The sequence below is a fragment of the Apteryx mantelli genome, chromosome 2, assembly GCF_036417845.1.
Source record: "Apteryx mantelli isolate bAptMan1 chromosome 2, bAptMan1.hap1, whole genome shotgun sequence".
NCBI lineage: Eukaryota > Metazoa > Chordata > Aves > Apterygiformes > Apterygidae > Apteryx > Apteryx mantelli.
The window spans coordinates 17,936,691-17,962,011 of NC_089979.1; the positions used below are offsets into that span (position 1 = coordinate 17,936,691).

The 25,321-nt window shown below is 35.7% G+C and overlaps 1 protein-coding gene across 1 annotated transcript in view; it reads left to right on the top strand.

The window, feature by feature from the left end:
• The window catches only part of CSMD3 (CUB and Sushi multiple domains 3), a 734,654-nt gene that overhangs the window by 663,872 nt on the left and 45,461 nt on the right, over nt 1–25,321 (top strand). Inside the window, 5 exon segments of the mRNA XM_067292283.1 lie at nt 4,853–5,026; nt 7,560–7,733; nt 10,686–10,871; nt 16,282–16,455; nt 22,252–22,434. Of these exon segments, the coding sequence (XP_067148384.1) occupies nt 4,853–5,026; nt 7,560–7,733; nt 10,686–10,871; nt 16,282–16,455; nt 22,252–22,434 (891 nt within the window).

Sequence of the window (25,321 nt, forward strand, 5' to 3'; positions counted from 1 at the left end):
TTCCTTTAACCATAACCCAGTTCTTACTGCAGTGGAGTAAAAACTGTATATATTATGGACTTGTATTTATTTAGGAATGTACTGCAAGGTTCTTTTTCTTCTCGCACTCCTTCATTCTGATAAATGCAGACCAGAAGAATGATATTGATCTTACTGTCTGAACCTCTTCCTCTGTCCCATATTCCCCACAAATCTTGTATGATGGTTTTTCATTTTCTGTTTTTTTAATAGCATTCCAAGGTGACTAAAATAGTTGTATATTTTCTTGTAATTTGTCCTAGAATCAGAAGATTACATTAGGGATAAAGAAGCCATGTTCCATTAGATAACAACAGCACTATTAACTCTTTTATCCATGATAAATCAGTATTCAGTGTCTTATGGGCTGTTTAAACAGGAGTGCAAATTGGTAATAGAATCAGTATTTTGTAAATGCTTTCTCATTTATTTGAAAAATAATTTTCCTTGAACTCAAGAGGAATCAAAAAAACAGGAAAAAAACTTGTTGCTCTGTGTCTGTCCTTGTTTCTTCTCCCAACAGTAGTCTTAGTTTTTTCTCAGCAGTCCTTTGCTTTGCTTTGTACTTCCTTATCTTTTTGCATCTGCTGTAGTTTTTCTGGCAGATCTGGTTCATATTTACAGAAAGCTCTCTCAGTATGATACCCATCCTGCAGTATTTGCATTCAGTCCCCAGTGAAAACATTCCACCTGCAGAGCTTACATCTGATCAATTTTGTATATGGCTTGCATTTTGGGGGATTATGTTAGCTATCTCATTGCAAAAGATAGATTCACCTTACAGTTATGTTGAATGAATTTTCAATTGGGAAAAGTATGGCATATTTCCCAAATGAGAACAGTTTTAAAATGATGTCCCTTTATAGCTTTGCACTATTTTGTGCAGTAGTGAAATTCTGTATTGTTACTCGTTATGTATACAAGTGACATATGTATACGAGTATAAGAGTGACAAAACTGACATCAATTACATGGAAGATGGTACATACAATATGAGCAAGTGAGTGCAAAAGAGTTTTTGGGATATAGCTCTGGACTGAAATGAAGGAATAGAACTAATCCTTTATGCCTTTCCACAATAAGTATGTTGTTATCTCTTGTTATTCAGAAACAATGGCAGTTTCTCAGCAAAATGTAGCTATACAGGTGCAATATCTGTTCCTCTTAGACTATGAAAGATCTGGCTATCATCTGAAAGCTTTGGAAATTTTTCACTGTCTGAAAAAAAAAGTGTGTGTTTGTATATATATATATGTATGTATTTATATATATACATGTGTGCATATACACACACAGAGAAATGCATCAAAGGCTAAACTGAATGGCACTTCAAAGAATCATTTCAAGTTTTCTTAATAAGAGTGGGGGGGATATCTTTATTTGACATAAATTCCTTAAGAGTTAAAAATGGAAGTTCTGAAAATAAATTAATAGCAGAAACGATTTTAAAAACTTCAGGCATAGAAGTAATGGATATGCACATGTTGTTAATGTGAAATGAGCATTTTGGAATTCTTTTCTTCACAGATATCTTAAGAGAAAAATGATAAAAGAATAATTCTACTAAAAGTTGCAGGAAAGAAATAAAAACCTTGTTTATAGGAGAAATAAGAAATAGAATAAAATTGAATAGAAAATAAGTAATAATCCTCTTTCAGATTTGAGGGGTTTTTTTCCTCCTTTTCTCCTCTTTGTCTTGGTATTGGAGAAGCAGTGATAGCTACTACTGCAAGTGAAAGGTCTTCATTTCCTCTGAGGGAGACCAGTTCTGTGGATGTGTGAAATAAAGTGGGAAAATAAAGCAAACAAACAAAAAACCTTCTGGAAAATATTAATGAGCCTCTGATTTTATTGCAACTGAGGGAATTTATTCAGCTGCATAGATTAGAGTAAATTTCAGTGATGTTCTCAAAGGTTCTTTTGTCAGGAACTGTGTATACCAGTACGGACACTTTCTATGGCAGACACACTTAACTGCTTACCACGTGCAACTACGTGACAGATGGTGTTTTGAAAATGAAACTAATAGGGTTGAACCCGTCTGTTTGCTTTGTTTTTGTTTGTTTTTGTTTGTTTGTTTTTGTTTTTTGTTTGTTTTGCTTTTTATGTCTCAGACAGACAAGACTTCTACTGGAAAGCAGAGTGAAAACTGGAGGCAAAGCCTACAAATCCTAAATGGTTTTTATTTGTTTTTTGAGATCGAGATTAAAAATGTGTCACAGATGTCTGGCATATCCTGTTATTAAATGATATGTATTTCCCTAAAACCGTCATAATTAGTTGATACAGAGTTTTGAAATAACAGACCTACATTTTTGTAATATTCTTCTTACAATTGGGTTTCTATTTTATTTTTCTTCCGGTTAGAAACTTTACACAGGAATAGAACTAGGCTCTACTATTTAGAAAATACACTCTTCTTTCCTAATAATGAATAGTTCACAATTAGTCACGGAATACAGCTAATGTTCCACAGATGTAGTTGTTACAGACTGGGAGGATATAATAAAGACAGAGGGGTTTTGAGTCAAAGCTAGCATCTGAGAAGTTTATGACACTGAGAGAAAGTACGCCAACAGGATGGGAATTTTAAGTGATGTTAAACTTTGTCGAGTTAGACATTACTGCAAGACTTATGGGTGATTTACAGTGAATTTTGCACCTGCTCCAGCTGCCTGTTCTTTGTGCTGTCCATGCACAGTCACAGAAGCTGCAGTCTGATCTTGGTCACCTCGTGTGTTAAATTATCCCAGCTTTATTCCCTCAACTAAGGAAGTGGAGCTAGTCCTTTCTGGTGATGCATTCTGCTTCCACTCTACGGCTGTAACACAACACTAAAATCTTAATTAAAGACCAGGTCAAGTATTGTAAATTTATCAGAAACCCTCTTGGGAAAGCTAGACTGTAGTCATCCTTTGTATAACAGATGATGTTGTCTGCAGACAAATATAATAAACATTGCAGTGAAAATTACTCCAAGTAGTAAGTTATCAATTGTTGAACTCATTAAATGCAATTAGAAAATGATTCCCCTGAGCATGGTCAGTACCACCACAACCTGTTTGGTTGCCCTTCTGATAGAAAGTGGATTTTTTCCAGCTCAGTTTTCACTACTCCGCTTGTTAACATGCAAGTACAATAGGATAGGGAACTTGGGCCCTTCGAGGCACATTGAACAAAGTCTACTACAGACTGAACAAACTATGCATTTCCTGGAGAATCAAGAGGGACTCTGTGAAAAATTTTATAAACATGTATTATGCCACTTTCTTTTCCCAGAAAATATAACAGTTCAATATAACATGGATTTCAAGTATGCCTGGTCCTCATGTAACGCTGAGAGAAATGGGGAGGGAACACCACAGTGGGGGATGTTCCCATGAACAGTAATAGATTTGGACTTCTGTTCCTCATACAGAAGTGGAATCGCACCCATCTATTTAATCTATGCAAAGGTTCATACACTACCTGTATTATAAATTCTGATGGTTTTATTATAACTCATAGAATGAAGTACCATATGAGGCCCAAGATGCCAGAGGCAAGTTTTAAGAAAATCTCTGATTTGCAATCCTTTTCTTTTTTCTACCAGAAGTTTCTAGCCCTCAAAGAAAAGAAAGAAAACCCTTAAAATTTATATGAGAACATAATAAAGACCTAAAAGTTGCAAAAGAAAAAAAAGCAACAAACTATATTACTTCTAAATCTCTTTTCTTAGTTGCAACCTCATGCTTTTTGGGTTTGATTTTTTTTGGAGGAGGAGGAAAAGAGGACAAAAGGGAAGCACAGGAGTCTTGGGTGGCTGGTAATATTTTATTCTCTAATGTACTAGATGAAACTGCTCATATTCCTCACCTTCCTTCCTTGTTCTTGCAGTCGGTGCTTTATCATATATCATAGCTGATACATTCTCAGAGGATTTTCCATTATCACGTTATTTATTGAAGTGCAGTGCCTAAGGACTTTCTAGAGTTCATTAAGAAATATACTAAAAAAAAGGCACACAGTTCATTCTTTTTTCCATCTTTCCTCTAGGTTAAATGTGTTTGTCACTGTAAGTCACTCATAGTGTATACCTACATACACACCCATAGTGTATAAGTATTTACACTCATAGTGTAAAATACTTCACATATTTTGAGCACACAGGGAAGGAGCTTAGGCCAAGACAGCAGCAGTTTTTCAGTTACAGGACATTTACAGATAGTCACACTGATTGCCTTCAGCCCAAACATACTAGTCTTTTGGGGATTCCTCTTAATGGGAGAGAAAGAATGCCCAGGAAGACAATCCGGAGAGTCAGGTTCCAGCACTAAATCATCTGAGTTATTTTTTTTTTCCATTATAAGTCAGGATATATTTATAATGTCCTCAAAAATTATAACATTTATATTTCTGTGGATTTACATTTATATTTACTTATATTTATAATGACCTAATCACCTAATGGAAATGAGACTATTTTGCTAAGTTTAATTTTGGCCAAAATAGAACAGATGGAATTAATATAGAATTTTGCAGAGCCTTTTTTTCTTTTTTTAAGAAAAAGGAAATGCTTATATTTTGGAAAGGAAATTTGATAACATGAATGGCATTTAATCTCTTTGTTTCACTGTTTTTTTCTGATTTATAATTGTGTAAATCTTACATACACAAATGCAGTACTGTATTTTTCTCCAAGTTAATATAAACAACCTCTTGAATGAAGTTAATAGAAGAAATTGAAAGCAGTTCAACATTTCCTTGTTTTAATTAAGAAGATATAATTAAATTTTGTCTGGCATATTTACTCATTATTTTTGTTTGTTTTTATTATTTACTTTGAAAATTGTAGCTGGTCACTGTGGTATTCCAGATCTTATAGTCAACGGTCAAGTAATTGGAGAAAATTATGGATATAGAGACACAGTTGTATACCAGTGCAGTCCTGGTTTTCGGCTGATTGGTTCTTCTGTACGAATATGCCAGCAAGATCACAACTGGTCTGGTCAGCTTCCATCCTGTGTGCGTAAGTAAGCATGGCAACACATATGAAATTATGCTACAGGAATAATTTGTCAGACAAGATGAGGCATGACTTTGGAACTTGGCATTCATTTCTTAAAAAACGTTATTTAAAGCAGATCTTTAAAGGTATATGGCCACCTAAAATCAATTGTGAAGTTTAATGTTGATGCTTAAAATTTCCACTGCATCTTTTGGCTACTAAATACCTGTTATTTAAATATGAATATGAAACTTATTCAAAAAGTAATGGGACTTAGGCACCCAGGTGTTCAAATCTAAAAATGGCTATGTGTCCCTTAGTTGCCTTTGGAAGTATGTAACGTGCATTTACCTAAACCGCGGCAATTAGTTAAGTAGATCTTCTTGAAGTATACCATCAAAACTGATGACTAAAATGGTTGCATCAAGAAACAGATTTTTTTTCTTTTTACAAAGATATTGTTACCTTGTTTTTCAGTTTTGGTTTTGGATTTTTGGCATGTTTTTTTATTCTGTTAATGAGACTCCTTTTATGTATTAACTGGATCAACGTACAAATGAAATGCTATTATGTAATAACATAAAATACTTTATTTGTTTTAGAAAAGTTTGAGTGTTCTAAAAGGATTCTCAATTGAATTACAACCATGGTTCACTAATTCAGGTTCGGTAACATCAGTGTTTTGAAACTGTATTAATCCACCTGCAAATAAATGTACTATTTTTATAGCTACATTTTTGTAGCAGAAAACCTTGCCAGAAACTACCTAAATGTATCATAATGCTACCTGTTCTACTGTTAATTCTTTACCTGTTTTGCTCACTGTCTTTACTGTTTTACATAGCACTTTTACTATTTTGTTCTACATAGCACTAGATTTACATAAGACTTTATTACAATAGTTCTATTTATTTGTTTGGTTTTCACTTTATGATCTATTAAAAGATCATTACTTGCTTTTACTACATCTCAAATAAGCATTAGGGAACACGCTTCTTTACAGATAACCTTTAAGAGCAAAAAAAAAAAAGACACAGGTAATCAAGAATTTCTAAATTAAAATGTTAATATCTGTGTTACAACTGAAAAAAATAATTGCTTTCAGATCTGCTAACAGCAGAGAAAGTGAACAGAGTTTTTTTCTCTAAACAGCTGGATGGTGCTTGTTTGAACACAAGGGAATGGGCAATACAGCATTTCAGAAAAGGACACAAGACCTGGGAAAAAGATTAGACTTACAAAAGGCAAACTGTTATAACTATATATAGACCCAGCTCTAAAGCTGTGATGCATTTTACAGAAATAGCTCTACTTTAGACCTGACGTTCAAATGAAGTGCAGAAAAATCACCTTTCTTGATTTGCTTAACTCTTCTATATGTTTTAATGGAATTTTTGAGACGACATGTTTAAATTTTAATGATTCTGACCTTCTCACTTTTGAATTCAGCATGACTCTTGCTTGTACAATGGGTGGATATATTCCTACTGTGTATTTTTAGTGTATATGCATGTGTATTGATTCATAGAATTTACTGTGGTCTGTCTGTATACTCTGATGGTTTTTAAAGACTATTTTCACTTTTTTTTGTTGCTAAAGATTTTAGTTCATTTATATTCTATGAATAAGTTTCTTTTAGAGTTACTATGATAAGATTATTGCATAAGGCAAGAAAGAAAACATACGTTTGTCAGACCTAATAAAATTAATTTAGGTAATTTAGAAAAATAATATTCTAAAATGATAAAAATTTGGATAAAATTTATTTTGTGCTGTTATACTTTTTTATTTTAAATTAGTGATGAACATTTCCTTTGCTAACTACTGGAGTTTGTTAAAGCATATAAGAAAAAATTTATGCATTATTTGAATTAATTTGGGGGGAAAAAAATTGTGTTTGATTTTCCTTACTAATATTGCATCAGGTCTTTGAGGGCATCAAAAAGGAGCTTCTCCTTCTGTAGTCAGTTTTTGTATGAACACAAGAACAGTATCACAGTCAATAACATTTCATATATCCTTTCATAACTTCATAACTTCCATAAGCACTTTTTGCCTCAAAGATAAAGTAGAATGGGCAGATAAGACATATTTGTAAAAAATAATTCCCAAGGAACTAACAGACTGAAATATTTCCTTTCGATTTCAGCCTGTATGAAATGAAAATCAAGTACTTCCTCTTCTCCTGATTCTTCAGAAGTTTTCTTAATTTGCCTTGATTCATGCATAACAATTGTATTCAGTTTAAAAGTTATTTTATAATTTTTACTAAACAAGGTTCATTCAGAAAAAAGCATTTTCATTTAAGTCTACTTTTGTGCCTGCCAGTATGTTTAGAAGATAAGTACTTGACTCTACAAAATGCTGAACATCTACAACACGTTCCTCACTTCTAACTCAGTTCAGAGGAATGTGACTATTTTATAGAAAGCGCTCAGTAGCTTAAAATATCGAACCTGCCATTGTATAATCATTAACAATTACCCAGAATCATGAAAAGTGATAACAGCGTGCTTCTGTCTGTGGTTTGTTTCTCTGTTTTTTGGTATGCTAGCTGTTAGCTGTGGTCACCCTGGCAGTCCGATTTATGGAAGAACAAGTGGAAACGGTTTCAACTTCAACGATGTTGTGACGTTCTCATGTAACACCGGGTACGTTATGCAAGGGCCAACCAAAGCCCAGTGCCAGGCTAACCGCCAGTGGAGCCACCCACCTCCCATATGCAAAGGTATGAATGCGAGCGCCTACCGATTTCCAGCTGACCTGGAAAATTAAGCTTGGAAAATAAACTGAAGGCAAAGGGACACAATCAAGACAAAACATTGAAAGATCTTAAGTCTTACTAACAGGTGTCAAATTACTAACGAAGCACGATTCATCTTTCATTAGGTCTGTTCTGCATGCAAAAGGCTGCCAGCATAACTGTTGCAGGAAAACTGCCTTAAGTGTCTGCAGTTTGTACTGATTTTTTTTTTATGTTTGGTTTATGTACATTTCTTAAGCAAAATACATTATACAGAGATAATTAGAGAGCATCTTTAAATCCTGCAATAATGCTCTCTGCATTTTTAGCCTATATAGTTCTAATAGGTGCATGAGAATGTACTTTTTTCCTACTTCACTTGCATTGAACTGACTGCTCAGCTTCACTTCCATTATTTTATTATTATTATTCTAATTCATTAGCATAATCCATTTAAGTTGATTCTCAACCCTTCTGGAAATTCAAATATTTAAAAGTCCTTCACTGAAAATAAAAAAGTAATTTGAAATTATTTCTCTCTGAGTTTTCATAAGCCTTTTGGAAAGGTTTAATCAGCATTGTCTAAGTCTGTTGTTAAATGCTTTTAAAATGTTTAAAATGGTCCTCATTTAGAAAAATGTACTTTTTGCAGTAACCCTGCTTGAACACATACAGGAATTATATTGATTATTCTTCAGAAGCTTCATGGCAGCTTCTGTAGATTTTTATCTGTACACAGTCTAAATCATTTTATGTATGTATAGTAATTTTATTTACTACCTTTTCCTTTCAACGGATGTCCTCCACTTTCCCTTACATCACTTTGCCTTAAGCAATACTGTCAAATATTTTAGAATTTTCAAAGAAGATATTTGTTGATGAGACATTATTTTTTTTTTATTTTGCAGTATAAAACATATATTGTGTATTAATAAATTTCATCTTCAGTCCACCTACTATAACACCTTGGTGTTCTAGTATTGCACAGTAATGTGTCAAACTGTCTGATAAGCTACTGGCCTCTAAGGATCAGGGGCTCAGCAAATACGTTGATGAGATGATTTTTTTTTTAATTTTACACAGTCCTGAAATCTTATATTAGTTTTAGAACAGACTTTAAATAACAGAACGAACTTTGTGTAAACATCATTACTGTTGTTCGTAAGGTGCAGCAAAATCAATTCTAATTATTATGATTTTGTTCTATTATGATTTTATTTTATTTGTACTGACGTTAAATTAAAAAGTAAAAAGAAGTTACCTTGTATATCTGAAAACTGCCTAAAGTGCAATAAATATTATAGAAAAGGCTGCACGCCTTTGTGAAGGTTCTATTTGCAATCATAAGACAAACTCAGACTATACTCTCTACGGGTCTGCTAAATAGTTTGTTTCCTAGCCGGCTACAGTAATCGCTGAAAAAATGTAGAAATGCTCAAAGCTATTTCTGTTTTGTTTCAAGTATTCAATATATCCGATTATTGTTGAATTAATAAATAATTTTCATTTTATTTAAAGTTATTGCTTAATAACCTGAAGATGAATGTTCAATTATTATGAAATTCCTATTAGCAAAACAGAAAATGAATTGAAATATAGCTTAAATTTTCCTCCAGGAGAAAAATAAAAACTTACCAGGTCTATCTATCAATGTAACTAAAAAGCTTGGTCTGTCATTGAATGTTAAAGAGGTCAAGTCCAAGCAGTAAATTAGTTCTAGCCATGAAAAATGTATGTATCCTAGTCTTTAGGTATCAGTATTTGAGAACTGCTAGGAAGAGCACAGAAGCAGACTCCAATATTTGGAATAGCGAGTAGAGAGAAGTAGGTGAGCCACAAAACAACTACACAGAGTAATGTAGGTAGGAGAAGGTATCTTGGCTTGAATCTGGCAACAGTTTTATTTCTTTTCAAACTACAGTGCTTTCTAGCACATTTTGATATATGTATGTACACACATGCACATATGCACACAGATACATACACATACAGATACATACACACACATGCATATATACATGCAACTGATTATAGGGATAGTCATTTTTACATGAGGTATAGTTTTCTAGGATAACTTTGATTAGGTGATGACTAGAGGAGTCCATTGAAAAACTGGATGGAAAACTGCTATAAATTCTCCAAGACCCCACCAAAAAAGAATTATACACACCTTACCAGTCAGCTGCAAGTGGCAAAAAAATATCAGTCTTCAGTTGTTTTGAAATGTATGAATCCTACAGTAGTTGAGGACACAAAAAAGTCCAACGGTATTCTCAGCCAACAAAGTATACCCATATTTTTAAGAGCACATATCCATTTGTGGATACTTCCCTGTTCTAGCAGCATCATCCCTTTCTTACCTAGTTGACCATCTGTCTTTGAGCTCAAAACACCTGTCTCAGTCATGTGCTCAATTATCAAAATGGTAATATAGGAACATGAGGATGTTTGAATGGCTCTGTGGGTTTGACCAAAGGCACATCTGGCCCCATAACCTATTTCCAGCTATGAGCAATAGTTTATGTCAAGGGAAGAGTAAACATACAGAAGCAGTATGTAGTGAATGACAACTTTTCCAGAGTTCTCTTCCAGCCTCCAACACTGTGTGCCCCAGAGATTTCCTTAACCACAGTTAGTGCCCTTTTGCTTAGACACCCTCTCTAGACCTTGATTCCATTAGTATGTCCAGTCACTTTTAGTGGCAAAGACTTTTAGAGCTTCATGACTCTCTGTGAAGAAACATTTCCTTTTATTTGCTCTGAATCTGGCATCTGCTGGTTTCATATGGTCTTTCTAGTTCAGCATCATTATATACAAAATCAGGATACCAGAGCATCAGAAGTTTCTCATACAATGCATAGGAGACTATGTAAAGACCATTCTAGTAGAATGTATTTATATGAATCTAAAGCTTATAGTGTTTTTTTTTCTTTTTAGTGGTCAATTGCTCTGATCCTGGAATTCCTGCAAATTCCATAAGAGAGAGTAAAATTGAACATGGAAATTTCACATATGGCACAGTGGTATTTTATGACTGTAATCCTGGATATTTTTTATTTGGCTCTTCTGTTTTAATTTGTCAACCAAATGGCCACTGGGACAAGCCTCTACCTGAATGCATTAGTAAGTAGATAATGTGTATCCTTCTGTAAAGAATCTGAACTGGATTAAGTAATATTTTACACAACATTTCCATCAGTCTCATGACAGCAATGAGAATAATCATATTTGTATACATTTTCATGTGTGTGATGATGATGGAAGGTCTTAAGAGCAGTCTGAGTAGTACAGCTATATTGTTACTGATTGTAGTGAATATCAGGGAAACCTTGGGAAAATCAATAACCAAAACACAAACATCTCTGAATGCCTCAGAAAAATGATCTCTGATAGCACTGTGTATCAGTAAAGGAACAATCTGGAGATGAAAACATATCCATTGAATCTGCCAGTACATGGCCTTCATTAGCCATTAAACATCCGCATAATAAACCGTAATCACTCAAGCTGCAAACTCAAAGCTGCAATAGCCGACTACTGGGATATGTCAGGATAGTATTTTCCAGACTTCTCTTGGGATAGTAGCAAGATCAGACTCACCCACTCACACCACAAGTGTCCCCAGGATCACACACATGAACCTCAGCTTACCACACTACTAAATGTACCTGAACATCATAGTCCCATGCAGCCTATCCACTAAGGAGCCAAGTGGATCAGCAAATACAAGGAGTTGTTTTGTTTGTTTCTTTTTTTTTTTTTTTCTGGCTTCTCATAAAGCACTTTCCAACTGTCATATAAATACAGCCACAGAAGTTTTGTAGGTTTTTAATGAGCCTGGATGGTTGATTTTCCCAGCCCTCTATAAGCTGTTGTACACGGTTTGGTTTTGGGATCAAGATTTCTCTCTGAGAATGGCTGAAAACATTATTTTGTAAAGATTAAAGGGAGAATGTGTTAAGACTTCTTAATGCAGGAATCATGGACAAACATTTTTAATCTTGTAGATAATACTTCTCAATTTCACCTTTATTAGTCTTCATCAATTGAGATTTCTCCAGTTCTACTATTCTCTGTCAAAAAAAATCTGAATTCTTATTTCTTTTAACTGTTAAAACATTTATTTCTGGAAGTTGCCCTTATCCTTGACAGGATTAATAGCTTGATTGCAATTCACAGGTAAACTTTTTCACATTAAATTATAAGATACCATTACCATTTCAGAAAGTCAAACGAATATTAAATAACATACCTCCAAAGAGAAAGAAAACCTTAAGAAAACCTTTACCTTAAGGTAAAGCTGCAAAGACTTTTTTTGTCTCCTTTTGTGATTGTCTCCCTCAGTCTTCACTCAGAATTGTCAGAAGTAGTTTAATAATACAGATTTTCCCATGTTTTAAACTGACCTTTGGGAATGAAAGTTATATACGTATATGCTATACGTACTTTCGAAAGGGCACCCTCAGGTTTGTGTCATTTATATGGAGAGGCCAATGAATTGTAACTGAGGCACTATCCACATAAATTTCATAAGCATAAAGCTTGTTAAAACCTAATCTGATGTAGCTACTGTAGATTGTCAACAAGAGCCCAAACAGCTTCTGCAAAGTTTTGCAAATTGTTTCTGTTTGAGACATCTGCAAGGCAGTCATTCAGTAGTCTGCACATTTTACCACTGTGAGAGCAATAGAAAAGCAGTGGAAAGCAGGCTAGGTGTTTTACTTTGACCTAGGTTCAATTATTATTATTTTTTTACCTAGCTGGATTTCAGTCTCTTTGTAAGGAGGCTCCAAGTACTAACCTTCTTTTGAAACGCCAATAGAGTGTTTCAAGAGGCACACAGTGACAAAGAAAAAGCCATTCACCTGTAAAGTAACTGCATTCCTTTGAAATGTGTTGTCCTACAACAAGATCTACTCTCCTAACTACTATAAAATCCTGTAAGAAACAGAGTTCAGTGGTGGCTTGGGTCATAATGCCCTTTCTACTTTCCCTTTGAATTAAAGACTTTCAGGGGCACGTGCTACTTAAGCACGTGTTGCTAGACAATACTTTACATTTGAAGTGTACTCAGAATGAAAGATCTGTTTGGACAATATACCTCCAAGAATTACAGTCACCATATCAGTTTTCTGTACTGCAAAGTATTCTCAATTTATTTTGGAGACATATGTTTTGATCTGTTATTTCTAAACTACTGAGGTGTGAGTGCATACAATCCACACCTTCCAAGCTTGAAATCCAAATAACATAGACTAGGCTTCGCCGGTGAATGTGCCATCCGCTCAATAATTCTATCGCAGCACCTTGTCCTGACATTTCTTCCTGACGAAAAGGATGTGTCACATACAGCCATTCCCAGCTATCAGGTAGACTGGTAGGAATTGTTGACAACTATACAGATTAAAGAAACTTCAAGGTGTACTTTTTAATTCAGCCCTCAAGAACTAGGACATAACATTTGTACATTTATTTGGGCTTTGAACAATAATGCTGTAATTTTACTGATTCTCCATCACATTGGACTTGAAAAGAATGGGAATTTATACTTTTTTCTATTTTTCCAGAATGTTATATATCTCATCCACTGTCAGTGCTAGCTATATATTTGGTTATTGGAATTTTTCTGGGAAAGAGAAGTAGCCATTGAAGTGCCATACTAGAGAAAAGGATTGTTTGGATACCTTTCTCTCAGAATTTCTTTTTTTTTTGGAAGTGAGGTATCAGTGTAACAGAAATTGGTTAATAATTCTTGTCTATGAAAGTTATAATTAAAAATATTAATTTGACATGACATTTTACATACTCTGAAAAGATTAATAATATTATTCTCTTTTATTTTTCTCCTTCCTCTATGATTTGTTCTTTAAATCTGTTTCAAGGTCACTATATTAATGTAAAACTATGTTTATACAGCTATAAAAAGGTACCATGTGGGTATGTGATGGAACAGCACTAGATAGCATAACAAAGAGGCAGAAGGGAAGAAACTGATGGAATTAAGAAGGAGGATGAATTAGCACTGACAGAGGAAAGAAGAAATATGATCAATATTTCCTGTAAAATCTCCACCTGAGAACATGAATATAAAATTAAATTTGGTGATTGTTTAAGAATGTTAAGGGAAACATTAAAAGGTGGCATAATTTTCTAGATCAGTTATTAGGGTTCCAGGACTTTTAGATGGAAGTGTAGATGTAAGAAAAGAAAGTGTCTATAGGAAAGCACAAAACTGGATACTGTAAGGTACCAGTATGAAATTAATTCTTCTTCTCTGACAACATCTGAAAAGGGCAAAACAAGCAAGCAAGAAAAATGCAAGTGAACAAAAACACCCTGAAAATTTGTGAGCATTGTTCACAAGAAGATATAGTTTCATTTCATTCAAGTTTATGTAGTCAACATGCCTTCTCATTAATAATGTTCCAAGTCTGCTACATAATTAATAGTAGATTTTATTTATAAGTGCTTGATTAAATAATAGCATGCTAACAGCAGGTGCTCAGTTTGTAATGCTGACCATTCTGACTGTTATCCTGCAAAGTCTTTCAATCCTATAAAATGGTCACAGGACTCAATGGCGCTAAGCAGGAATCAGAGCAAACTGATCACACACACATTCCTAAATCCTTCGTGGGACTGAGTCAGCAAGGTTCTGCATCTTGCAAGTTGAATCCCTAGGAAAACCTATGTCACTGAACACAGATCCAGTGTATCTATAAATGTAAAACTGTAAGACTGAGAAAAAACATTAGAGGAGGATGAATCATCATACATGACTTTGGTCATATGGTGTATTGTAAAACCAATGTGCTGTTGTATACATAATAAGTGCTGAGGAATTGAATGTATCTTCAACTATGATCAAGCTACTAGTAGAGATAAAAAATTCCTGTTGAAAAAGATATGGAAGAGGATGAAGTGTTGGTGCAGACTATATTGTATGATTTAGGAGACTGTAACTACCATGGTATTTACAACTATACATTGCAGTAAATACAAATATCTGTGGCCAAGAACACATGCCACAGGACAGGTGTAAAATAAGAAAGAATCAAACGTGCAAGGCTAGACTGATTCTGTGAACAGAGTGAATTTATCTTATGAATTTTAATTGTGTATTTTCAGAACTTTACATCTTTAGCTACCTTCTAAATTTATTCCTTGCTCTGAATTCTTAGGGCTTTTTGTTTATTGTTTTCACATGTGAGGGTATTCTCTTTCATAAGGTGTTGATGTGTACTCTTAAGCTTAAAAGACAGACTAGCTATTTCTTTTCAGTACTACAGGACAGAGCTTTATTTCCCTTACATATATTGCCCACGTAGATAATGTTCTCCATAATGACGCATAAGACCTTTTGTCTTTTTACATTACTCTTACTGAATAGCTGCCTGTTGGTCTAGCCAAGGTAGCTTCACTATTATTTTATAAAACTTTACAGTAGATAGGAGGCTGCTGAAATTATTTCAATGGCATTATCCTGATTGTTGGTGAAGTTTCTATCATTTAGCCTGTTTTCATTCCTGAAAAGGTGACTGTTTTTGACCAATATCAGAATTTTCTGTATGTTTAAGAGACAACTAAAGGACACAAGATACCATGTTAAGTTTTCCATTTTTCTGTGCTAAGTTTAAGTACTTTATGACATTTAAGCCAGCTAGAAGAATTAGGTGTGTATAAGCTAACAGTTGCATGCCGTTCTGTGCAATCTGTAAGAGGAAATCACAAAAGTGGCAAGATTATGAGAGTACTAAAATTAATCACAATATGAAAATAACTGGTAATAACTGATCAAAATGAAGAGGGTGACAAATGAGTAGGGATCTTATCCATGACCATTTATAAGATTGGGATCATGTAGGAATTCCCTGCAAAATCTGTGCAGTTAACATCAACTGAGGGTGCCTAGGAACAGGATTGGTTAAAAATATCTAAACAAGTATTTTATTAATCGGCATACAAAATTTTAAGTAACCAAAACTTAAATCAATATGAAATTAGTACATCAGCAGTTAGCATTAAAGCTGATAGCAAAATTTCATTTTCCTGCTTCTAAACCTAATGGGCTTCATAATCAATGATTCAGGACCAGCATATCAGAGATGCAAGTTTGGGTATTCTGTACCTCAGCAATGACTTTTATATGTACTCTCTTCATATACATTTATATGTACTCTACTTTTATATGTACTGAATTCTTTCTCTGAGGACTAGGTAGATCAGGGTGGGTGGGTGTGCACATTCACATCACAAAGCTCATCTCAGTGGAAATGTTAAAAGATATTTAGCCACTTTTTGATATCAATATCTGTGCATAAAGTATCTTTTTGAGGTCTACAAACACTTGTTTTACAGCTTTTGTTCCTTAATATATTTCGTGTTTCTAATCACATACTTTAACCCCTCCTCCAAGCCCTATAAAGGTCAACCTCTTCACAAAGTTTATGTATGGAGTTGTGAAAATGATAACTACAAACTGTTTGATCAGTGATAATAACCTTTTTTTATCTCCAATAATTATGCATTGTAGTGATTGACTGTGGCCATCCTGGCGTTCCTCCTAATGCGGTCCTGTCTGGAGATAGGTATACGTTTGGGTCTACTGTTCATTATACCTGCACAGGTAGACGATCACTGTTAGGGCAGTCATCTCGTACATGTCAGTTAAATGGACACTGGAGTGGATCTCTTCCTCATTGCTCAGGTAATATTTTTGAATTACTGAGAATGCCCTGAAATTGTTTTGAAATTATTTGGGTTTTGTCAGAAGGCCGTTTTTCAAATTGGAAAATTTTATGTAAAACTAAAATACTATCTTAACAGAAGTGAAAAAAAAAGCTATAAAATTAAAAATTCTATTAACAAGAAAATCATTTGGGGAAGCTGAACTTTCCCAATGACATTTAGCACAAATAGGAAATTTCACATTTGATGGAATGGAAAGGGAACTGGTTTGTTTTGAACATACTTTTTATGTTACTCATGGTAAGTGTATTAATTTCCATAGGGAAACCCTGCATCATTATCTCCTCAAGATGATGGATTCATTTTTTTAACTTGCAAAATAACTACTGACTTGAAACCATCTCAGTTATATTTTAAATGCATAATACATTCGTCCTTTTAATAAGGCCCAGTGGGCTCCACATTATTTCAAGATAGGATACTTGGTTTTGAGAGAAAAATAGCTAATCATTTTAAGAGTAGCCCTCACCAAAGTCAAGATATGTTTTCTGAACATCTTTAAATTTAGGACTGTTCTGTTTCACAACTTTAGTTTGATGCAGTTTAACAACAAAGATCAAGTGAAATATAGAAACCCAAATCACACAAATTTTGGGGGGTTGGCTAAGTCTCATTTCTGGTCTTAAAATATGTGTATGCAGGTTCTGATAGAAGTTAATCGTGTTATCAGTTTTAACTCTTAATAAATGTCTGAGTTTTTTTTTTTTTTCTTGTCATCTTGTTTCCATTACATAGATTAAGAAATCCTTTCTTTTTTTGAGCTTATTCAGACCTATATAATTTAAAGTACTCCGATATCTTCAAAGGTAAGAACTAGGAAGAAAACAAGGGACCCATTCTCCCTTGAGTTACAGCTATGCAAAAGCAAGAGATGAATATTAACTGATATGCAAGTCTGACAGTACTGCTATGCCAGTTTCACATTAAAAATTCAAGGCTATTTACAGCATTAATATGACTATTTCACTTCAAATTATCTTTTATTTCTCCTGCCTTCATCTCTTTTGTGTATTTAGTCATAAACTGTTTACATCAGCTACAGTTTTGAAATATGATTTTTTTATATGATATGACACAGAAATGGTTAAAAATTAATAGGATATATTAAATTAGTGCTTCTTGGTTAAAATCTTGCACTAAATTCCAAAGGGTTGAAAGAATTTGCTCAGTATCTGAACCTTTCAGTGCAGACTTTAAGCAAGTGGTTGCAGATGAGGACATATCTAAATGTTGTTATCTTGCTCTGTGAGTCCCTCTTCTTCCACCAATCTGCCATTATAACACAAAATGTGATTGAGAAACCAGAAAATATGAGCACCTAATTTCATGCCTTAGCCTTCTATCAGTAAAATCAAAGGGAGATTTGCCACAGAGGGAGCAAAGACAAAGTTTTTATAACCTGTGACGTTTAGAGTTATGCACCAGAAATCAAAGCTTAATGCAAAATAATAGAACCTTCTAATAATAAGTTATTAATATAAATTAATCATAAAATAATATCTTTTTTATTCAGTGCAAATTCAGATTAGGTTCATCAAAAATATTTTTACAACTAGTACTGTACACACATGATTTGTTTTGGGAAAAATAGGTATGTGCCTTTTGGGATAAAATCTAAGGCTATTTATAGATAGTTTTTCACAGTCATTAGCAAAAAAAAAACCTGAAAATTTCTTCAAAAATTTAACTTTGAATCTGTGAATTCAAATAAAATTTTAAACTTTAAAGCAATAAACAAAAAATCAAGAAATACAAATATAAAGCCTGAAAATGTAAGGAAAATATCAAAGAAACTGTAGTGCAGATAAAACTATTCTATAGTCATTTGGTTATTAAGTTAAGTAAGTGTTCAAATGGCTTGCAATGAGCACTCTTAAGAAATGTAAATGAGATAAAAAAGTTCTGATGATGATTTTTATGCTCACAGATAGGGAATGCACAGATCTAATCAGTTTTTTTTTTGGGGGGGGGTAAATTAAGCCTTTTTTTTTAAGACAAGTCCCTACAACATTGTTTTGATACAGATTCAAATGTGAGTCATATTGAATCAGATTATGTGGCAGTGTATCAGAGCATGTACAGGTATTTTCTTTAGTTTAATTCTACCAAGCTTGAAATCTAGCTCAGGACAACTTTAAGAGTTGGTTTTCAAAGGCTAATGCTTTCTCATTTTAAAATGATTTATGAATTATCATACAGAATCAAAGCATTTTCCATCCAAGTATATGTGAAATCATTATTTTTCATAAATAGATTTGATAATTGATTTCCCCATTTCGTACATATAGACAAACCTTGGACATCGTGTTTTGTGATATTAATAAAAAACAATACAGAATGCTTGACTGACCAAAGAAAAGGCATTATTGTCCTTTTCATATATGGAGAAGAATTCAAACAGACAGTGCTAGTTGAGTCAATATAATATAACCAAATTTTGTCACATCATCCCTAAAACAGTTTCCTTCTTGATACATGGCACTTTGTTTCACACCTCAAAGAGAGAGAGAGAATTGTGGTGTCCCACTGATACCTGTTGGCATTCGGAAACACAGTTTCAGTTATCATCTCATGCATGTCAGCTGCAGTCAGCAATTTGCAGCAACTCATAATTGCTCTTATGTGCAGCACTGGTGTGCACTTACTGAAGTGGTCTAGATACCCTTCTCCCATCAAAATTAAATGACCATTGAGAATTTGTAGCATATGTGGATAAAGAGTGGTTTGTGGTCAACTGTGAAAAACACTTATTCAAATCTCTCTGATGCATGAGGTCATAAAAATATGTTCTGTTATGATATTGTGGAAGATTATATCACTTGTCGCTTCTTGATGTGATTTTCACTTACTTTCAGAAAATGTATTTCTGTAATCTTCAATCAAAAAAGCTGGTGGTTAACCTCCCTAATATTAAAAGAATAATTTTTTCCACTAATAATTAGGCAGTAGTTAAGAACACATGATTTCATTTACAAGAGGAATATGCAATTCATACTTTGCACAGCAAAAAGCCTATTTGCATTTTATTCATAATAAAATTATTTTAGGTGTAGTGCCAAGAAAGTCACTTGCTGAAGACTGAACATTTATAGTACACTGTACAAATGTAGAATAATCAATGGGCCCTGCCCTGAATTCTTTATAATCTAAATGAATAAGACGGGCAAATGCAGGATATGGATTTCCTAAATAACAATCAAAATGTCTTTAACCAGTGCAATTGTAAATTAATTTTAAAAATGTAGTAGTAAGTATTTTAAAACTTAGCTATCATAAGGTATCCAAGTAGCTTGGACAATAGAACACTGAAAGACCACTGAAAGCTTGTAATGTTCTTTGACTTGCTATAATTTGGGTTGTGGATTTGTAACTCTTTACGGTTTATCTATTTTGAAAGGGGGCTGATAGGCTACTTTAGTGATCTACGTCACATGATCAAGAGGGTAAACAGAAAAGAACCTAAACTTGAGAGTCTCTGCTTTTGAATGAGGCAATCAGCTAGGTCTTACATGAACTTGAGATAATTCGCTAATGATAAATTCATTAAAATACACAGGACCACGTACTTTCTGCACATACATACTATAAAGGTTTGCAATGTAATAGGTGTGACTACATTAGCTTGTTTGATCATTCTTAAATGAAAAGGGTCAGTTTGAGCATGATAACTTAGTGATAAAATTGGCTCCTAAAGGTCCTGGCAGTGATTCACAAGAAGTCTGCTTTGCTAGCTGCTTAAGCAAGGAGGTGGAGAGGTAATATGAGCTCCCAAGTTTGTTCTAGTTTGCATTTCCAAGCAGACTTCTGCCATCCTCTGCGACTCTCCAGTACGCCTTCAAGCTGCCTTTCCAGAGCTGCATACTCTTCTCCCACAAGCCTATAGGATATGTGCAGATCAGCTCGTGAAATGCTCAGTTATGTTGTTTTCCCCTGAGTTTGTGGGGAAGGAAGGAAACATGGCCTACATGAAAGGAAATAAAAGGTTTAGTAAGCATGACCTCCAAAACTGCAGGCTGGCACATGTACTAGCTTCATAGGTGTCAAATAGTTGTTCATCTTCTTGGATGTGTCAGACTAAAACCAGTGTAACCGTATTTGCTCTTACACGATAATTCTCCAAGCAAACCATGTAAGTTCTAGTCTTACTTGCTTTCGCTATTCAGTTCTGTAACTGCTTTTGTTAGTAAAAAGAGGTGCCCAACCAGGGACTCCAATAGTACAGTTTGCACTGTCTGCGAGGCTCCCAGAACTGATTGGCAAGGGCAACTGTTTTTTAGTCTGTATCTGTAACTCCAGCGTCCTAACCTCCCATATATGCCAAAGATATATTGTGCATTTGTCACTTTTGCTCTTATGGGAATTTGGAGCAGAAGACTTTGTCTATGACTTCAATGTAACAACTTAGGATGACTGATATTTAAGCTTAGATAAGTACCAGAGAAGTATTATCATTCTACAGAAAGCATTGTTTATATCATTTATGCAAATATTTTAATATCATTTTCTGTAATGTAAACCTGTAATATGATGATCTTCAGTAGTTGAATTAAAGCTTACTAGCTGGTTCTTAAAATATTTCTTCTTAATTTACAGTAGTATAACTGAGTACATAATATGCAGATATGCTCTAAGAAACATTATGACCTTTGACTTATTTTTAGTATAAGAGACTATTCAGTTTATTTGCAAATTGTCATAGAAAACCATACGTCGAATAGCCATGGGCCAAAACGTAAATAGTTTTAAATTACTACAAATGCAAGAATTCTAGATGAGGAACTGACTTTTTTATGTTGAAACTCAGCAATACAGTACACCATAGTCTATTTATTTCTATTATTACTTACCAACTTAAAGACCTTTAAAAAGATAAAACATCAGGGTTAAAAAAAAAGTTGATCTTAAGGATTTATTGAGATGTAAACAACTGACCTGATGTTCAAAAACAGTAAATTTTCTAAAGCTTCCTATCAATTTTCACTTTTTTTTTAAATCAGGGGTTTTTTTGACTCACAAATACAGGTTTAGATATATAATCTTATGTATTATTATTACTATTACCATTATTAAAATGCAGATTATTTTAACCTTGATGTATGACAAATGGTCTAAAACCTTAACCCTTCCAATTTGGAATTTGCTTACACATTTCTAGCTGAGGGAGATTTTAGTTATCAGGCTGTCTTGAACTGAATTTTCAACACTCATATAAATCGCGGAAATACTTGATGTTGAATGCGCATAAAATTGTTGACTACGGCTTTATTTCTGTGGTAAAACTGTTGACACTCTAATGATATCATAAAAGTAGGAAGTATTTTATGAATACCAGATATACAAACAAGGAAATTATCTTTATGACTAGGACCTTGGTGTTTCTCAGAATTCCTAATTTTGAATGAAAAATGACCAAAGTTTTCCTATTCGCTTGTCTATTCTTGTTTGATGATTCTGTCACCAAAATTTATCATGATCTAAAGAGAACCTTGAGATAATTATAATTTCTGTTCTGTACTTAATATAAAATCAGTAATACCAAACCATTTTGAGAATCAACTAATTTTGTAATTCCAGACACTCACACCCACACAGATCTTGATCTTGATCTTTATCTTATCTTTATCTTTATCATTTTTATCTTTAATTATGGCTATGGCTATATCTGTCTATATCTAAAATATATAAACATATATTTTAAATACAGTATTATAATCATATTTCATACTTAGTCTAATCTTTACATTTTAAATTCCAGGTGATACAGCTGGTTCTTGTGGTGATCCAGGTATCCCAGGTCATGGGTCTAGGGAAGAGAACAGTTTTAAAATTAAAAGCACGGTACATTTCAGCTGTGACATTGGATATATTCTCTATGGTTCAGAAGAAAGAACATGTATGGCAAATGGAAGCTGGACAGGAAGACAACCTGAGTGCAAAGGTAAGCCACAGAAGATGCACACTTTTTAAAAACTCTTTTTTTAATAAATACTAGTCAGAAAACCAATATTACATTGCCAGCTTTGTGTTGTGGATGATTTACAGCGGGTTTTTGGACTGACCATTCAAATCTTTCAAATAAGTTGTTACTAGGTAGAAGTGGCTTTAAGTGGGCAAGTGAGCAAACTTGAAATAAGTTCATAGTACCCAAGAAACGGTGTGTTTTCAGAGTTTTGAGAAAAAAAGTGTATTGTGCTCTTTATTTCTTCTCAGTCTTGAGTCAGCATTAAACTGCATGTGTCATCTGTTTAAATAACTAGACAGAAAAAGAAGTAGATAAGGCCTGTAGCTCAATTTTTGTTGAAAGATTTTTTTTCTCTTAAAAATGTTGCAGTCACTTGATCTTTGATTACAACTATAATGCATCTGAATTCCAGAGAAAAGAGCTGACTTTTACAGAAAGGACAATCACAGAATCACAGAATTGCTGAGGTTGGAAGGGACCTCTGGAGATCATCTAGTCCAACCCCCCTGCTCAAGCAGGGTCACCTAGAGCACATTGCACAGGATTGCATCCAGGCGCGTTTTGAATATCTCCAGAGAAGGAGACTCCACAACCTCTCTGGGCAACCTGTTCCAGTGCTCTGTCACCCTCACAGTGAAAAAGTTTTTCCTCATGTTCAGATGGAAGCGTCTGTGTTTCAGTTTGTGCCCGTTGCCTCGCGTCCTGTCGCTCGGCACCACTGAAAAGAGTCTGGTCCCATCCTCTCGACACCCTCCCTTCAGATACTTGTACACGTTGATAAGATCTCCTCTCAGCCTTCTCTTCTCCAAGCTAAACAGGCCCAGCTCTCTCAGCCTTTCCTCATAAGAGAGATGCTCCAGTCCCCTAATCATCTTTGTGGCCCTTCGCTGGACTTGCTCCAGTAGTGCCACATCCCTCTTGTACTGGGGAGCCCAGAACTGGACGCAGTACTCCAGATGTGGCCTCACCAGGGCTGAATAGAGGGGGAGAATCACCTCCCTCGACCTGCTGGCAACACTCTTCCTGATGCACCCCAGGATACCATTGGCCTTCTTGGCCACAAGGGCACATTGCTGCCTCATGCTTAACTTGGTGTCCACCAGCACTCCCAGGTCCTTCTCCGCAGAGCTGCTTTCCAGCAGGTCAACCCCCAACCTGTACTGGTGCATGGGGTTATTCCTCCCCAGGTGCAGGACCCTGCACTTGCCTTTGTTGAACTTCATGGGGTTCCTCTCTGCCCACCTCTCCAGCCTGTCCAAGTCTCTCTGAACGGCAGCACAGCCCTCTGGCGTATTGGCCACTCCTCCCAGTTTTGTATCGTCAGCAAACTTGCTGAGGGTGCACTCTGTCCCTTCATCCAGGTCATTGATGAAGAAGTTGAACAAGACTGGACCCAGGACTGACCCCTGGGGGACACTGCTAGCTACAGGCCTCCAACTAGACTGCACCGCTGATCACAACTCTCTGAGCTCTGCCATTCAGCCAGTTCTCAATCCACCTCACTGTCCACTCATCCAGCCCACACTTCCTGAGCTTACCTATGAGGATGTTATGGGAGACAGCGTCAAAAGCCTTGCTGAAGTCTAGGTAGACAACATCCACTGCTCTCCCCTCATCTACCCAGCCAGTCATTCCATCCTGGAAGGCTGTCAGATTGGTTAGGCATGATTTCCCCTTGGTGAATCCATGCTGACTACTCCTGATCACCTTCTTTTCCTCCACATGCTTGGAGATGGCCTCCAGGATGAGCTGCTCCATCACCTTTCCAGGGATGCAGGTGAGGCTGACTGGCCTGTAGTTGCCAGGGTCCTCCTTCTTGCCTTTTTTGAAGACAGGGTGACACTGGCTTTCTTCCAGTCCTCAGGCACCTCTCCTGTTCTCCATGACCTTTCAAAGATGAGGCAGAGTGGCTTAGCAATGACATCCGCCAGCTCCCTCAGCACTCATGGGTGCATCCCATTGGGGCCCATGGATTTGTGGGTGTCAGGTTTGCTTAAATGATCTCTAACCCAATCCTCCTTGACCAAGGGAAAGTCTTCCTTTCTCCAGACTTTCTCTCTTGTCTCCAGGGTCTGGGGTTCCTGAGGGCTGGCCTGAGCAGTAAAGACTGAAGCAAAGAAGGCGTTCAGTAACTCTGCCTTCTCTGCATCCTTCATCACCAGGGCACCCACCCCGTTCAGCAAAGGGCCCACATTTTCCCTAGTCTTCCTTTTGCTACTGATGTATTTGAAGAAGCCCTTCTTGCTGTCCTTGACATCTCTAGCCATATTTAATTCCAAACGGGCCTTAGCCTTCCTCGTTGCATCCCTGCATACTCTAACAATGTTCCTATATTCCTCCCAAGTGGCCTGTCCCCCTTTCCACTTTCTGTATACTTCCTCCTTCTGGTTGACTTTTGCCAGGAGCTCCTTGCTCATCCATGCAGGTCTCCTGCCTCCTTTGCTTCACTTCCTACTCATAGGGGTGCTCTGCTCTTGAGCCTGGAGGAAGTGATGTTTGAATATTAACCAGCTCTCTTGAACGCCCCTTCCTTCTAGGACCCTAACCCGTGGGATTCCTCCAAGTAGGTCCCTGAAGACGCCAAAGTTTGCTCTCCTGAAGTCCAGGGTTGCGATCCTACTTGGTGCCCTGCTGCCTCCTCGCAGGATCCTGAACTCCACCATCTCATGGTCACTGCAGCCAAGGCAGCCCCCGACCTTCACATCTTCAACCAGTCCTTCTTTGTTTGTTAGTACGACGTCCAGCAGCACACCTCTCCTTGTTGGCTCCTCCACCACCTGTGTCAAGAAGTTGTCACCAATGCTCTGCAGGAACCTCCAGGACTGCTTGTGCCTAGCTGTGTTGTCTTTCCAGCAGATATCGG